At 33.6% G+C, this 15,798-nt stretch overlaps 1 protein-coding gene across 6 annotated transcripts; it reads left to right on the top strand.

Annotated features, from left to right (window-relative positions):
- The first annotated feature begins 3,405 nt into the window (after positions 1 to 3,405).
- Positions 3,406 to 13,920, top strand: LOC107433897 (GBF-interacting protein 1-like). Of its 6 annotated transcripts, none has more exons than XM_060816342.1 (12): positions 3,406 to 3,884; positions 5,877 to 5,920; positions 6,509 to 6,614; positions 7,018 to 7,144; positions 7,246 to 7,631; positions 7,720 to 7,902; positions 8,632 to 9,022; positions 9,719 to 10,019; positions 10,293 to 10,454; positions 11,519 to 11,909; positions 11,943 to 12,010; positions 12,866 to 13,920. In XM_060816342.1, exons 1-12 carry the CDS (start codon positions 3,722 to 3,724, stop codon positions 13,160 to 13,162), a joined length of 2,619 nt encoding a protein of 872 aa, XP_060672325.1. In that variant the 5' UTR covers positions 3,406 to 3,721; the 3' UTR covers positions 13,163 to 13,920. The 6 variants fall into 6 exon arrangements, with proteins under 6 accessions (XP_060672325.1, XP_060672324.1, XP_024923013.3 ...); XM_060816341.1 differs by having other exon boundaries at positions 12,863 to 13,920; XM_025067245.3 differs by having other exon boundaries at positions 7,246 to 7,586; positions 11,519 to 12,010.
- The last annotated feature ends 1,878 nt before the right edge of the window (positions 13,921 to 15,798 follow it).

The raw sequence follows: 15,798 nt of genomic DNA, 5'->3' as shown, positions 1-15,798 counted from the left end.
CCCACACATATATATAAACTATATATATATATATATATATATATATATATGGTAGTTCTATGATACAGTCCATTTGCATATGGATCCGCATCAAAACCAACATTTTAAAGAAAAACATCGGTTTTTTTATGTGTATGTAACAACAAATTTAATGTTTTTTACCAAATTTTCCATTCATTTAGGCTTGCCAAGGGGTTTTGGTGAAGAAAATCCTGAATGTTTGTTCTAAACTTTTTGTCATGATTTTTAATTTGTCTGAGATTTGTTGAGAGTCAATAAGTTGGCTCACTTTTTGTATGGAATCTGGGGGCTCAAGAATGAAGTCTGTAGATAGCTGTGTTGGCCCCCTTTGATGTTTTTCACTCCATTTGTTGACATTGTGAATCAGGAGAGTGCCTGAAAAGCTAATTCTTGATTTGTCACAACCTTTTTTGCTTGGTCTTTTTTGGTTTACAAAACTTCTCTTTTTACAAAATAATATATATATATATATAATATAATATATATAAGTAAGATTTTTTATCATTCTCTATGATTACTCCTTTTTTATATTTATTTCCCCATAATCACTAATGATTTACCTTTTTCCTATTTTAAAAAAAATGAAACACAAAATTATAATTATTAAATTTAATTATAATTGTGCCAAAAAAAAAATGTTTTACAATGAATAAATTAATTAGCTTTGTTTAAGGAGCAAGCTTACATTTTTAAATTTGGAAAGTTAAGTCATTTTTTATTTTAATTTTGCTGTTATTGTCCATGGAATCCAAGAGATTTGGGTTACAGGGATGGATGGGAATGGGACCATTGTTTTGGAGATTAAGGATGCCAAGAATCCAATGGTATTGGACCAGAGATTTGCTTCCAAACACAGTTAGTTATACCCCCCAAACAACTTTTTGTCTCAAAATGGAAAAATGTACAAATTTAATATTTATCTTTCAATTTATAATATAAAAACTTCAATCTTCTCATTATATAATGATAAATATTAAAAATTATCTTCTATATTCTGAATTTTAGACAGTCAATTGAATTTTATATATTCGTTTGTTTTTTTACTTTGCAAATTATTTCAAAAGTATCACTGCCTAGTGGGACAAAGGAAGATATTGATTTTTATTATAACAAGTGAGTGTTTTGACACATTAGTTTTCTCATTTTCTATATTATCTTATGACTTGGTGTCAAGTATGATTGTATTTTTGAGCAACTAGCTTAATTGAGAAATTAGTGTGTAATGAATGTTGTTTTTCTTACATCATTGATGTACATAACAAAATCAACAAAATTTTGACTCAAATTTAGAGCACCAAAATTAATTATTTAAAGTTTTAACATATTTCATATGTTTGGATACACAATATCTTCTTTCTTAAAAAAAAAAAAAAGTTAAAGAAAAATAAAAAACAAAAAGAAAAACAAGTTTGAATATGAAGGATGGAGAAAATGATGTCCCGGATTCATATGTAGATAAGGGATTATACACCCAGATATTTATTTATGTACATGCATTCATGTAATTGTAAGTCTATTTATATTTGAATTTTGGTATTTATTTATTTTTAATTAAAAGAATGTAGTAGTCATTATTTTATTTGCAAATTTTTTTGTGCTCTCTATCATTATTTTTGAAACGGTGGATGAGACAGAAACAAAGAAAAATTTGAATATGGGAATGAAGATGAAAGACAGATTGAATATCATCATGTTTAATTGTCGTTTATATTAAGAAGTTACAACATTAAAAGAGTCGGACATTAAGTCATATACACTAAAAAGGTTTGGAAACTACAATGAAAATAATACAGCAACAACATGCACCATCTTTTCGAATAAATTCAGAATTACACATGAGGTTTGAAAAATTAGTTTTGCATATGTGGTTTTAAATATAAGAATATATTTATTAATTTGGAATCTCACTTCCACCACTCCACCTTTTTTTCTTTTTTCTTTTTTTTTTTTAATACTTTTAGGAAAGCAAGAACTTTGGTTCAAGTAACATTTATTATTCTAAAAGTTAAGGGCAATCCACGTATAAAAGTAATAACAATATCAAAAGAGAAAGCTAAGTTTTTACCCAAAAAACAAAGAGAGAGAGAGAGAGAGAGAGAGAGAGAGAGAGAGAGAGCCAAGTAAAAAAGTGTTGTGAGTTATTTATTTATTTATTTAAATTTACAAATGAATTGGATGTGTCTAGAGTTGATTAATGGATTTTGGAAAAATAGAATAAATGGAAGCATAACTTTGCTTTGAATCTTACAAAAACAAAAAACATAAAGAAAAGAAAATAGCATGTGAAGTTCTTCATATCTTGTTTTTGTCACATTATTTGATGGAGTCATTTATTTGGCATATATGTGTATATCGCTGATTATGAAAAGATGTATTTTTTTTTTCCTTTTGATCATATGAAAATAGGTACTAAAGGTCAAGTCAATAAGAAAATGGGGTATATTCGTCAAACCAAATATATTATATATATATATATATATATATTCAACTAATTTATAAAAGTCCAGCAAAATAAAAATTAATTATAAAAGCATACAAAAATTATTCCCTTTTTTATTTTTTTGAAATAAAAAAATTATTCCCTTTTTTACTTGTTATATGCAATGTATACTTATTCAATTTGGATTTTGATTGTCATATGCACTTACCAATTAGATCAATATTACCATTGTATTCTATCCAATATTCGTCTAAATATACCCACGAAAAAAAAACAAAAAAAACCAATGTTTCAAAATCTCAAAGCCAATTTTTTTTCCAGTAAAACCATTTATTTAATTAATTTTTTAAAAAGCTAGCATGGTAGCCATATCATGATTTTACAATTAAAAAAATTACTGTAAAATAATAGTTTATAAACTCCGCCGGCTTTTTTTTTTGTTCCATGCATTTATTTATTTTTTTGAGTATAAAGTGCATATAACAACATAAAAAAAAAACATTAAATCACACAAATTTATCACAAAAATATTAATAAAACAGCAATTTTAATTATAATTAATTATAGATTAGGACAAGCATAATGCATTTTTAAAGAATTAAAAGTTAAACAAATTCAAAAGTTAAAATGGCTCAATCAAAAATATGCATTTTGCATAGCATAGAGTTCAACATTGTAAATAACTTAAAACTATGCATATACAAATATACAATTATGTAAAAGATTTAAGATCCACATGGCCCATGAAAATATACTAAAAAAATTTCATGGTGGTGACAGAGTCTACAAGTTTAACACATGCAAGACTGTAACTAGTTGCACCACCATATGCAAATAGAAAAAAGTAAAAATTAAAAAAATTGAAAAAACCAAAAAGCCCCACACTACCAAAAAAATAAAATAAAATTAAATAACACACACACACACACACACACACACACATCGTTTTGCTCCCTCTCTCTTCTCTCTCTCTCTCTCTCTCTCTCTCTCTCTCTCTCTCTCTGTGCGCCATTCTCTTTGTCTTTCATTCTTTCTTTGCTGTGTGTAGTTGGATCAAATTCAAAAAACCCATCAGAAAGATCATAGCTTTTGTTGAATTTGTTGGTAGTATATGTGTGTTTAGTAGTAATCTAAGAACCCCATCCCTCAAACCCCCCCCTCTTGAAAAACATATTCACCATCGTTGTCTCTGCTTTCTTCTTCCATTTTTTCGTTTGTTCTTTATCATATAGTCTGTCGGTCGTTTCGTGGTTTGCAAGGATGAGTACTAGTGGGTTTAGGGTTTCAATCCCAAACAGTGTGAGAAAAACGATCCAGGACATTAAGGAGATCACAGTAAATCAAAGTGAAGAGGAAATCTATGCAATGCTCAAAGAATGTTCCATGGATCCCAACGAGACAACCCAGAAGCTCCTCCTTCAGGGTACAAATGATTTTGCTTTCTTCCTCCGTTTTTTTTTTCTTTTTTTTTTTTTCTTCTTCTACTTTACGGGTTTTCATGGGTTTGATCCTGATCGTGTTTTTATTGTTTTTCTGTGATCCATGTCTCGGAATTGATTTTGTTCCACTATGGGTCCCTTTTTTTGGCTGTGTTTTATTGTGGGTTTGATTTGATTTTCGTTTTCGGTTTTGTTTTTGTGTGAGGTGGAAATTTCAGTTGAGTGCTTTTGGTTTTGCTATGATTGGTGTTCACTGTTTTCATACATTCTGTTTTTGTAAATTTTCTTTTTTGAAACTAAGATTCTGATGCCATCTTTACGTTAGTGAAACCTTGCTGTTGGCTTTATTTTTCGGTAGCACAGACTTTGTTGGTTTTCAGCAATCATCTTCAGGTGTTTCAGAGTGCTTATGCTATACTGAACTTCGTGTGATTTAATATGACTTGGAATTATCTCTAGGAAGAGTTTTAAGTTTACTCAAATTTTATGGCTATAGCTCGTGTTCAGATTTGTATGATTTTATATTCAATGCTCTCTCGTGTAAAAGTGAAAAATAAATAAATAAACTTAATGGACCTGTATTTAATTATTCAGATTCCTAAGGTAAGAAAAAACATATATTTAGGACTGGTTGTTTCTTAAACCATTCATTAATCAGCTCAAAACCATTTTCTTACAGCTCGCTATGGTAACATTTATGTTTTTGGTTTTCTGTTTGAGAGATTAGCATACATGAATAATAGTCATTTGTTATGATAAAAGGAAAGTGGTTCATCAAAATGAGCCTCATTTTATCAATACCTTGAAATGGTTTTCAATTTAGTATTTTGTTTTCTTTAATCTTGTGGCTAGTTTTCAGTTAGGTGAGAAGTGTAACTATCATTTAAAGCACAACTCAATTTTACACAACTAAGTAAGACCTTTTAGAAAAATTTGCAAACCAAAAACCAAAAGCATAAACGTTATGCACGAGCACTTAGCAACTTGTAGAATATTGTTAAATCAATATTTACATGCATGCATCTGTGGAGCAGGTGGTTGATCGGGCTTCTTGCAATAATAGATGGAAAGAACTTAATTGTAAGCCTTTATCAGTTAATAATTAGTAATGTATGGAGTCGCACATGTAAACATTTGAAAAATTGTAAAACCTTTTACAAATGTAGAACCTTTTACAAATTGTAGAACTTACTTGTAAAACCTTTTAGGAAAATTGCAAACCAAAAACATAAACGTTACGGCATGAGCACTTAGCAATTTGGATAATATTGTTAAATCGATATTTACATGTGTGCATCAGTGGAGCAGGTGGTTGATAGGCTTTCTTCAATAACCGATGGAAAGAACTTACCCGTAAGCCTTTATCAAATAATAATTAGTAATGTATGGGGTCGCACATGTGCAGTGGGAGGGTAATAGTATTTTCCTTAAATTTTAATTATCAGTCTTCTGGTTGTAATTGTCTGCCTACTCGTCTTTTCATTCAATTGATTCTTGTAGTTTGTAGTCGTTGCATTTTTTTTTGTGTTACCTTATTAAGGAAATATGTGGTAAGAGCCTTTGGTAGCTTTTGAGCATTGCTTTCCAAGATTTTCTGTAACACTTTTAGTGTTCAGAGGAAGTTGATTATAGTTAGGGCACGTGCAAAGGGATAGTAGGGTTCAAGTTGAAAGTTGATTAGTATGACTTATTTAATTTTTGGTTCAAGCATATCATTGAAGATCCTGTTCTGACATGTGGTTCCTGCTTTATGTTATTACAAGTTTGTCTGAGAATTATTACTAATTTAACTGCTTTATGTTATTCAGATTCTGATTTAACTGTCTCTTCATGTGATAATGCATCCGTGTTTATCTGTTGTCATCGAAATGCTGATTTTTAAAATATTGTGAGAAATAGATTCTTCTATGATTTGCTTCCAATATATGTATATATTTTTATTTGACCAAGATAGGATTTCTTGTGTTGATATACAGATACATTCCATGAGGTCAAAAGGAAACGTGACAGAAGAAAAGAGGTAAGGTTATAAGTTGAAGATTGGCATACATATTTTCACTTCATATGCATTATAATTCAGATGTTTTGCATTGCCATGCAAGGTGCCTCGTTATGAGGTTTCCTTTTGCTAGATTGGTATAGAATGTTGTAGCTATGTTGCCTCATTTTATAAGAATATAAAGTTTCCAATAAAAAAAAAGGTCATTATACTTTGATCACACCAACTTTTCATTTATATAGACTTAGGTTAAATCACATATGTTTATTTAGGTTAAATCACATATGTTTATTTTCATTTCATTTCGTTTCTGTTTTTAAAATCCTCAAATTTTTAACCTTCGATTTCTAATCTAGGGCTTCATATGCTCTAATATTTTCGGTATTACTTTGAGAAACAGGTGGATGGGTGGGCATTTTTATTTAGTTTCACCGTGAGCTTTCCCATAATCTCATGTTGTGTGTCCTTGTTATTTGTCCATGTGGTTTTTTCACCAGCTTAGGGAGTCTGTTTTTCTTTTACTTATTATTATTATTTATTTCAATTCTCTTTTATTTTATTTTATTTTATTTTATTTTTGTTTTGCCTCTCCCTTGTATGCTCTTGCAGAATCTAAACAACAGAGAGTCTGGAGAGGTGCGGTGGAGATCTGGTACGCAGGGACGGGGGGGTAGGGGTGGTCGGGTGTCTTTTTCACCGCGCCTTACATCCCATGGTACACAACAAGTTCATACAGAACTATTTTGGGGTTATTGTTGTTGTAGCTCTTTTCCTTTTCCATCCATTAAAAGTTTTTGATTTGATTGTGTTGCTTTTAACACTGTCTTTTGCTATCTCCATGCATAATTTTGCTCAAACTTAGTATGGTTTTTGTCATATAACAAAATTATAACAAGTTTTTGATATCTTGCATTTTTCCTACTATCTTTTGGGGTTGGGTTGTGGTGGTGGGGCAAGTTATGGTCTCTATGGGGTTATATGACAACTACTAGTAACCCTTTTCTTTATGTAACTTATGAAGTTTAGTTATTTGAAAATACTAGCATGAACTTTATCTTGTTATGGGGTCAGTTATAATGGTAGCTAGTTTAATTTTCTTCAGCATTTCCTCTTGTCAGATGCTGGTGGCGGCAGGAGTTCGGGTCCTGGAAAGGAGAATGGACTCAATCAAGGTGCAGAGAAGGATCTTGCTTCTTTGCCAACCTCTTATGAGAATAAGAATAAAGAAAGAAGTTCTGTTACAAGGTGACTACATTTTTTAAATCAATTGCTCTTTCTCCTTTTGAGTCTTTTATATCCTGTAGGATGGCAGTTGGTACAAGTTACATGATTAATTTTTTTTGCAGGTCTACCCCTATCATTGCCAATGGTCCTACCAATATAGCTTCTGGAAGTACTAGTATCATGCATGCCTCCAATATATCAGCAGGAAGTGGTGGTCCTGAGTTAAGTTTGACATATGCCAGCAAAGATAATTCAAGCAGTAAGCTCAATCCAGGTGATACAAACAAGAACCCTATTGCAGTTGGAACTGAGGACTCATGTGAACAGCCTGCACCAACACCAACATCTTCATTAGTGGTCTGTTTCTCATCTTCAGATCCTGTCCTTGAGCCATCTAATGATTCAAGAGTTCCAGGTGCAGTAGGCACGATTAAACGTGAAGTAGGGAGCCATCGCCCTCCTGGTGAGCCAAATGCAACTATCCATGTCGAGAACAAATTATCTACTGGTCAGGCACTTAAATATTACATTTTATGTTAAAAATGTGGTGATGTTGATAAACTGAGGCTAGCTTTTGTCAATGACTAATGTGACAGCTTCTGAGATTGGTAGCTCGTCTGCACAAGGAAAGATGCCAAACAATTTCCAGGGAGTTGGGAAAAGTCAATTCACTGAGTTTTCACAATCTTTGTCTACATCAACTCATGGTGGTTCTTCAATTAGTCGGCCATCATCAAATTACAGCAGCCGGTCACAGCAAATAATTGGCGGTCAGAAGGGTAGGTCTTTGGTTCATTACGTTTCATCTTTTATTAGATTTTTTTTTTTTTTTTTTTTTTTTTTGGTGTAGCATATATAGGGGTTTGCGGGAAACATTTAGAGGTCAGCTGGACTTGTCATGATCTACTTATCCATTATATTTTAGATTAAGGCTGTTTCATATCTGTTTAAAGCATTCAGGAACTGGTCCTCTAATTGTATATTATTTGTTCTGTTGGTGATGATTTTTAATTAAATAAAGGAAAGTCTACCTTGGGAAGTGTGAAATTTGGTTGTGAATATGATAATTAAGTGCCATTCTTCTGAAAGCTAGACATGACTTGTCCAGTGACGAATAAAGTTTTATATCCCTTATTCTGCCCCAGTTTCTTAGTTGAGTTTCTTTTCTTCCCTCACTGCACTTTAGCACTGTCAGCCAGTGGTTAGAAGTATATATTTGACTTCTTTCCTTGATTCTTGCTTCTGCTGCAAAATAAGAATTCAGAGTTATGTTAATGATCAACCTATACGGAGAAGTTCAGTTTCCTAAACAGGGTGTTGGGGACTTCCAAATAGATAATGAGATTAAAAACAATGATAAGGAAGACGGGGCAAAATATGTTACTTCATGTTTAATATATGACTCTTTAGAAGCTGTCCATTTGTGTTTTGTTCTGTAGTTGGTATTGTGTTAGTTTGATAACTTGCTCTTTGATTTAAGTAAAATATTTGCAATATGTCTTCAACAGTTGGTTCTAATAAGGAGTGGAAACCAAAGCCTACAAATTCTACTGTGCAAGGTCCTGGAACAGCTGGTGCATCTGAGGTTCCAACTGCTGCTGCTGAAGCTACTGCCCAGTCACAGACTGTCTCAATGGTCCTTGATTCTGAAGAAGCAACTTTGAAACTGCAGAGGAAGTTGGATGAATTACATCTTCCACAACGCCAACATGTTATTTTACCAAACCATATCCATGTCCCTGAATCTGAAAGGACCAAGTTGAGCTTTGGAAGCTTTGGTGCTAGTTTTGGGGTAATTATGGGTAATGATGCCAGCAGTCAGGAGAGTGACAAGTGCTCTACAACTGTGTCTGAAACATCTCAGGGTGTTGAAGATACTGTCGAGGAACAGTCCTCAAGGTTTGTAATGGTTATTTTTCTTTGTAATATGTTGTATTTTAGTATTAGGATTAGTGTGCATCACATCACTTTTTTGCTTAATTTCTTGAGAGAAGTGCTTTCATGAAAAGACAGCAATTTCAAGTATAATATGACCACGGCAGAAGTAGCAGTCAAGTATTAGTAGTAGTTTTAAGCTTTTGCAAAAACATTTGTTTATTAAGTTGCTTATAAATCTAGGAAATATTATTTAAAAGTAGTGCTTTCATGAAAAGACAGCAATTTCAAGTATAATATGACCATAGCGCAAGTAGTAGTCAAGCATTAGTAGTAGTTTTAAGCTTTTGCAAAAACAAATGTTTATTAAGTTGCTTATACATCTAGGAAATATTACTTAAAAGTAATCCTGATTTGTGGAAGAATGAATGTTGCCCCAGATTGGTGGAGCATCTTTGTACATCCAATGAGATTTAGATCAATTTTATGGACATGCATTTCTCTAGATCTTGCATCCCAGCACATCTCATGTCTGATTGTCCAGATTGTTAGATTTAGCAATTATTGGTGTATACTTACAACTTGTAACTCCTGTCTTCTTTTGTATTTATATGTCTTATTCTGGTTGTATATTCTCTGCATGAACTCTCTATTTGTGAACTTTGTGGCAGTGACTTTATTGTATTTTATTATGACATGTTATGCATTTTTTTAATCCAGCAATCAAAATGCATTGACAAATGCTGATGAGGGTGATTATTCTGATCGTCCGGGATCACCAGTGCATGTACCTGAAAATTTATCACCTGCTGATGGTGAAATATCATCAAGTGCAGCCCTTGGGCATAATGAATCCAAGCAAGATGCTGTGTTGCCATCCGGAGGCCATCAATACTCGGTGGTTCATACTTCTCCAAACTATAGTTTTGGGTTTGTACCTCCAGTCTTAGGAGGTCAGCTTGCACCACTGGAAAACCCTGACTCTCAAGCTCGTGATGTTTCTCGCCATCCAAGCTTTGTGGTCAGTTCTCATGTCTTACTTTTGCTTTTGTTTTTAGACCTAGCTATTTAATAAATACATGTTAAGTCTTTTGCTAAGTCTGATATTCACAATCAATTTGCTTCTTAGTAATTGGATTGTTATTTTTAATGTTCATTAATCTGTTGAGTAATATATGGAACATATTCTGATTGATGTTGGTTTCTGATTTCAGATTTTGATGCTATTAGGATAATTTGTTGACTCTTTTGTTTTATATTGATAACTAGTGGTCACTGACTGCTGTTTTTGTAGCTACAACAACCCTTTGATCCTTCAAGTTACTATGCACAATTTTACCGCTCGGGTAGTGATATCGAAGGTCGCCTTTCGCCTTTTCCATCTCCTGGTGTTGCCACCAAGTATAATGGGAATGTAACCATATTGCCTCCACCAAGTTCACAGTCTCCACAAGAGGTTTTCATTTATTAAGTACCCTTTTCTTTTATTATGCTAAGAATGTTATGGAGTTCTTTGAATAATAATCATTCTAGTGAAGTGTTCACTTGTTTATGTTCTTAATAAAATAGCGTGCAGATTGAATTGTTATTTCAGAGTTCTTTCCTCAAGTGTTTCTTCAGCATATGTTATGTTATGCTGGCATCTTCTGCTTCTGCAATTCATTTATTTTCTGCAAATTGCTAAGTAGCAACAGGAGTATTTAGAATCTTCCAGTTTTTGTACGAATAGAATTGTGTTGGAAATGTACTGCTCTGGACATTGACTGTTGACATATCTGCTGAGTATTTTTGTCTTGTCATCAAAATCTATTTGAAAATGTATTTTCTGATCCTCTTTGTTTCATCTTTATGTTTGGTTATATCTGTTTGTCAAGAATTCTTATGTAAATATTTTTTCTGATCTCCACAAGTAGGGAACGGGTTTGTATTTCTATTGAAATTTTAGGGCATGATCGCACTGTTTGACTAGCTGCTGCTCATTTTTTCGACTTTTAAGGATGGTAGGATGTCCATTGCCTTTTTTTTTTTTTTTTTTTTTTGGGCGTTGCCTGGTTACCGTATGTGCTGCCTTGCTGATTTGAATTTGATTTATTGTGCTTTATGAGTTTAACTTATGATTGATGTTGTGCTGCCTCTTCTGCATAATGTCTTGTTGGGTGGTTATAATTGATGACTGGTTTATACTGAAAATGTCTTGTTGGGTGGTTATAATTGATGACTGGTTTATACTGAATATACCATTGTTCTAGCCTGATATACTAGAAGAAAAATGCCTATGCAACTACCTCTGACAAGATCAAATGATTTTCTTATTTTAGTAATTTATTTTCATCTTTCTGTGTGACTTACGGATGAAATGAATTCATCAAGAGTTCAATTCTTTAGTTTTGCATCTTTCGCTTGGATAGGCTTATAGTTAATAAGTGTGTTGTATATATAAGTGTACATAGAAATGCTGACACCAATATATTGGTTTCATGTGCTCTATGTGTTCTAAAGTTCCCATACATTCATTTGCAGGGTGGGGTCCTGTCCACAGCTGGTCCTACTCCACTGGTTACACAACCTGCTGGCCTTATGCAAAGCTCCATAGCCGTAACTCAGCAACCAGTTCCTGTTTTCCGGCCACCGACTGGATTGCATATCTCGCATTACCCTCCAAACTACTTTCCCTATGGCCACTATTTTTCCCCATTCTATGTTCCACCTCCAGCAATTCACCAATTTTTGGGCAATGGTGCATTTCCCCAGCAACCTCAGGCTGGCAGTGTATATCCAGCTCCACCAGCAGCAGCGGCCTCAGGAGTCAAATATTCACTCCCGCAGTACAAGCCAGGGGCTAATACAGGAAACTCAACTCACATCGGGATGGCCAGCAGTTATGGACCATATGGCACCTCCCTAACTGGTTATAATCCCAGCTCGGCTGCAGCACCTGGAAATTCTACTGCTAATGAGGATCTTGGAGCATCTCAGTTCAAGGAGAGTAATGTTTATATCTCTGGACAACAGGTTTGTAGTTACCTTTTTCTCTATCCTGTATAATTGATGTTGTATTTTTCTTTTGTAAAATGGTTTATGTTGGTTTTACTAGTGTCAATGGAGATAGTTCCTTAACATGTAAAAATGGATTCAGTCAACAGATTTGTCCCTGTATGGGTGCTTTCCTCGTTTGTTTTCTTCTTCGTTTGATATTAAGTATTGAACCATGGAACAGATGCTCTATGTTTGATGAAACCTCTTATGTTGTCAAAAAGCAGAAGTAACTAGTTTAAGGGTGGCTGAGTTTGATTTGAGTTCATGCATCTCATAAAGTGGATACATGTGTTAAAGTTCTACCATTCCTTCGGTAGCCACCTGCAGGGACTATTGTTCTAGTAATAGCCTGGTAATTTGGGGGGGACAAGGAAGAGAGAGTGAGAGGGAGGAAAAACAAAATAGAGATCCAGTAACTGCATTTAAGCTTGTAACGTTGTGATGCTTTGGACTATGTATTGGTTGTTGTAAAACAATTAGTTATCTGTATTAGTGATGCCATGATGAAGATGTTTTGGAAAAGTAAGATTGGACATGGTGGTACTTAAAAAATTGTGCTTATAATGGTGTTATGGTCCATATCGCTGATGTTAATGATATATAGAAAGAACGGTAGGTTTTCTACTCTTTCGATACATTGATGTTAACAGTCCATGCTAGAGATTTCTTAATTCAGATTAATACTTCCGAGGATCTGGAAATAGTGGTGGGTTTGCCACTTTTTTCTTTTATATACATTTATATATTGCTTAGCAAGTCTGTTAATTTCCCTAGTTTTGTTTTACTAATGCTGTATTGACACCATTGCACAATGTTCATTGCTTGCAGCAGAGTGAAGGTTCAGCTGTGTGGGTTGCTGCACCTGGCCGAGACATATCCAGCTTGCCTACAAGTTCTTTCTACAACCTTCCTCCACAGGGTCAACATATGACTTTCACCCCAGCACAGGCTGGCCATGGGACTTTTGCTGGTATGTACCACCCTGCACAAGCTGTAACAGCGGCGGCCATTCACCCACTTTTGCAACAGTCTCAGACTGTGGCTGGGGCTGTTGATATGGTTGGACCTGGGGGCAATGTTTATCAGCAGCCTCAGCATGCACAGATCAACTGGCCGAGTAACTATTGAAACAAGGATTGACTTTTTTATAAACAACAAAGAAGAAATGCATGCCCTATCTTGGAAATTTTTGGGAAACTCCAAACAAGTGGAGAGGGGGGGAACGGCAAGAAGATACAGTGTTGGCTAGGTTAGAGTGTAAATCTATGGAAGGCTGGAAATTTTTGCCAGTAGTATCTTCGGATTGCATGGGTGAGGACATTAAAAGGTGCACATCACCTGTAACTGATATTGACGGTTGTTAGTTAGTCAAGTTAGGCATATGCGGGTTGTCTTTTTGTTGCTGCTGTTATAATGGTGCTACCGTTTTCCCTTTTCTTTCTGTAGTTTCTAGGTCCCCACTCCTTTTGTGCCATCTATTTGCTTTTTGAAGTTTTGAACTTTTCTTAGAATTTACTGTTGAGTGGTGAGAATCTCTTTCATTTTTTTTAATTTTTTTTTTATCTCCTTCATATATGAGGTTTTTATAGGATTTTGGAAGGTAAGATATAGGCTGGTGAAGAATTTTTCATTCTTTTTCTTTTTTCTTTTTTTTGTTTCCCTCGTCTTTACGCTGGCTTACCTGTAAAGTGAATTTTTGATAGCAAGGAGAGAATGTACTGAACTGTTGTATTGGTATAAGCTGAAAAAGCAAACCTGTCAATTGTTTAAATTGACCTATAGATGGTTGAAAGCTTGGTTTTATTATCCAAGGTCAATAGGGTAACACTTGGAAAGTTTATTAAACTTGTAAATTCCATTGTGATTTTCAAAAATTTAATTGTTCTCATCTGGTGCATTTAATTTTGCTTTCAGAATGCCCACTAGCCAATTGGGTTTCTTAGCAGTTGTTTATTAGGGGCAGCAATTTCTGATTTCGGTCTGGTATTTAATAAACATAATTAGTATGTTGTAAAGTTAGTGTATTATAATCTCTTTGCAGGCCGATATTCTATCTGAATTATCTGTTTAGCATATGCTGACACAGATTACACAACAAAACATAATTAGTATGTTGTAAAGTTAGTGTATTATAATCTCTTTGCAGGCCGATATTCTATCTGAATGATCTTTTTAGCATATGCTGACACAGATTACACAACAAAACAAAGGCCGGCTTGCCTTGAAGTTGCCCTTCACTCCTTTTTGTACTCTTGTTAAGCTCTGACTATGATTGGCTCTAGCAGGAAATGTACGAGCACACAATTTATGGGGAACTCTAGGATTCATCGACGTGCTTAATATTAAAACTGAGGGACATTATTAGTCTTGGTTTTTTGTACTTGGAAACTCCTTTGCTTGATGTTATATCCACTGCAAAAAAACAGCCACCAAATCATGCTCAGCAAATTGCTCAATTTTTTCTTGTTCATCGCTCCTCCTAAGCCAATCCTCGCTCCACCGGATGAGGAGAGCATGTCGGCATTGAAGATTGTGCATGCCGGCGGTTTTGTTGAGTCCTACTACATGGCAATCCCTGCAGCCAAAGTTATGGAGAAGTATCCTTCTTTCTTGCTGACTAAGCCTGAGGTATTTAAGCAGCCATGGGATTCGGTAGTCCGTCCTGAGAAGATCCTCACTCCCGGTGAGAAGTATTACGTAGTTCCTCGTGGGACTGTAAAAAAGCTACGGCGGAAGATACGAAAACCCAATAAAGAAATGTGTGATAACCCTTTTGAATCCAAAAATTCCAACAAGGATTGCTCAGCCAAAAAACTCTCAAAGAAGAAAAGTGAGATGTATGAGAAAAATAACAGCTCTTGCAGTGGTGGTCGAATGAAAAATGCTGCCAAAAAACATGTTAAGTTCTCTGGTATTGATGTTAAGCAAAAGGCTGGCCTGAAAAGCTCAAATCCTGAGTCTCGTGAAGGGAAGAGGAGGGTGCGAAATTACATGTCATGGGAGCCAAGTCTTACATCAATCAATGAAAGTCTGGACAACGATGAGTGATTCACACTATTTTTCCCATTTTATATGCCTTTTTTTTATCATACATTTTTTTTTTCTTAATATATAATTTTGATACACGGATGGAGTCATTGACCATGCATAATTGCAATTTTGTATAAGTTTTTAGCCAAAGTTAAAGAAATGAAGAAATTGTTCTTCATTTTCATAGGAAAATCAAATATAATTCATTCATTTTCCATTGGAGATAGAGCACAGAGCAGATCATAAAGCAATGGGTATAATTTTTCTTTTCTGACTCAACTTGTTTGTTTTTCCACTTTTTATTCTTGGTTGACACCAGAATCTATGCCAGCTTGGTTTTCCAAATGTTTCATATAATCCAGTTTTAATTATATATATATAATATAAAAATAATAGACTTATTTATATAATTAGTAAATATGAAAATAAAAAATTATATAATGTTAAAGGGACAAAAATATTCATAGAAATTATTTATCAAATGATATATATTAATATATTATTAATTTATATATTCATATAACCTAAATATGAAAAAATAAATTCTTAAATAAAAAGTAAATAAAAAAATAAAAAAATTAAATATTATTACATAATATATTATATCATTTGATAAACAAATTTGATAAATATTTTCATACTCTAGTATTATTATAAAAATAAATATAAATAAAGATGTTAATTCATTTAGTTTAAACAATAATGTTAAACTTACTAAAATATTTATCAAATAA

The sequence above is a fragment of the Ziziphus jujuba genome, chromosome 4, assembly GCF_031755915.1.
Source record: "Ziziphus jujuba cultivar Dongzao chromosome 4, ASM3175591v1".
In the NCBI taxonomy this organism is placed as follows: domain Eukaryota; kingdom Viridiplantae; phylum Streptophyta; class Magnoliopsida; order Rosales; family Rhamnaceae; genus Ziziphus; species Ziziphus jujuba.
This window is presented reverse-complemented; position numbering and strand designations above follow the sequence as displayed.

Bases quoted from the DNA above. Each gene is read 5' to 3' on its own strand.
- LOC107433897 (XM_016045283.4), top strand. From the start codon at position 3,722: ATGAGTACTAGTGGGTTTAGGGTTTCAATCCCAAACAGTGTGAGAAAA. The intron at 3,885-5,876 runs GTACAAATGATT...GTTGATATACAG, and splicing joins CCAGAAGCTCCTCCTTCAGG to ATACATTCCATGAGGTCAAA. The intron at 10,455-11,518 runs GTTTTCATTTAT...ATTCATTTGCAG, and splicing joins GTTCACAGTCTCCACAAGAG to GGTGGGGTCCTGTCCACAGC.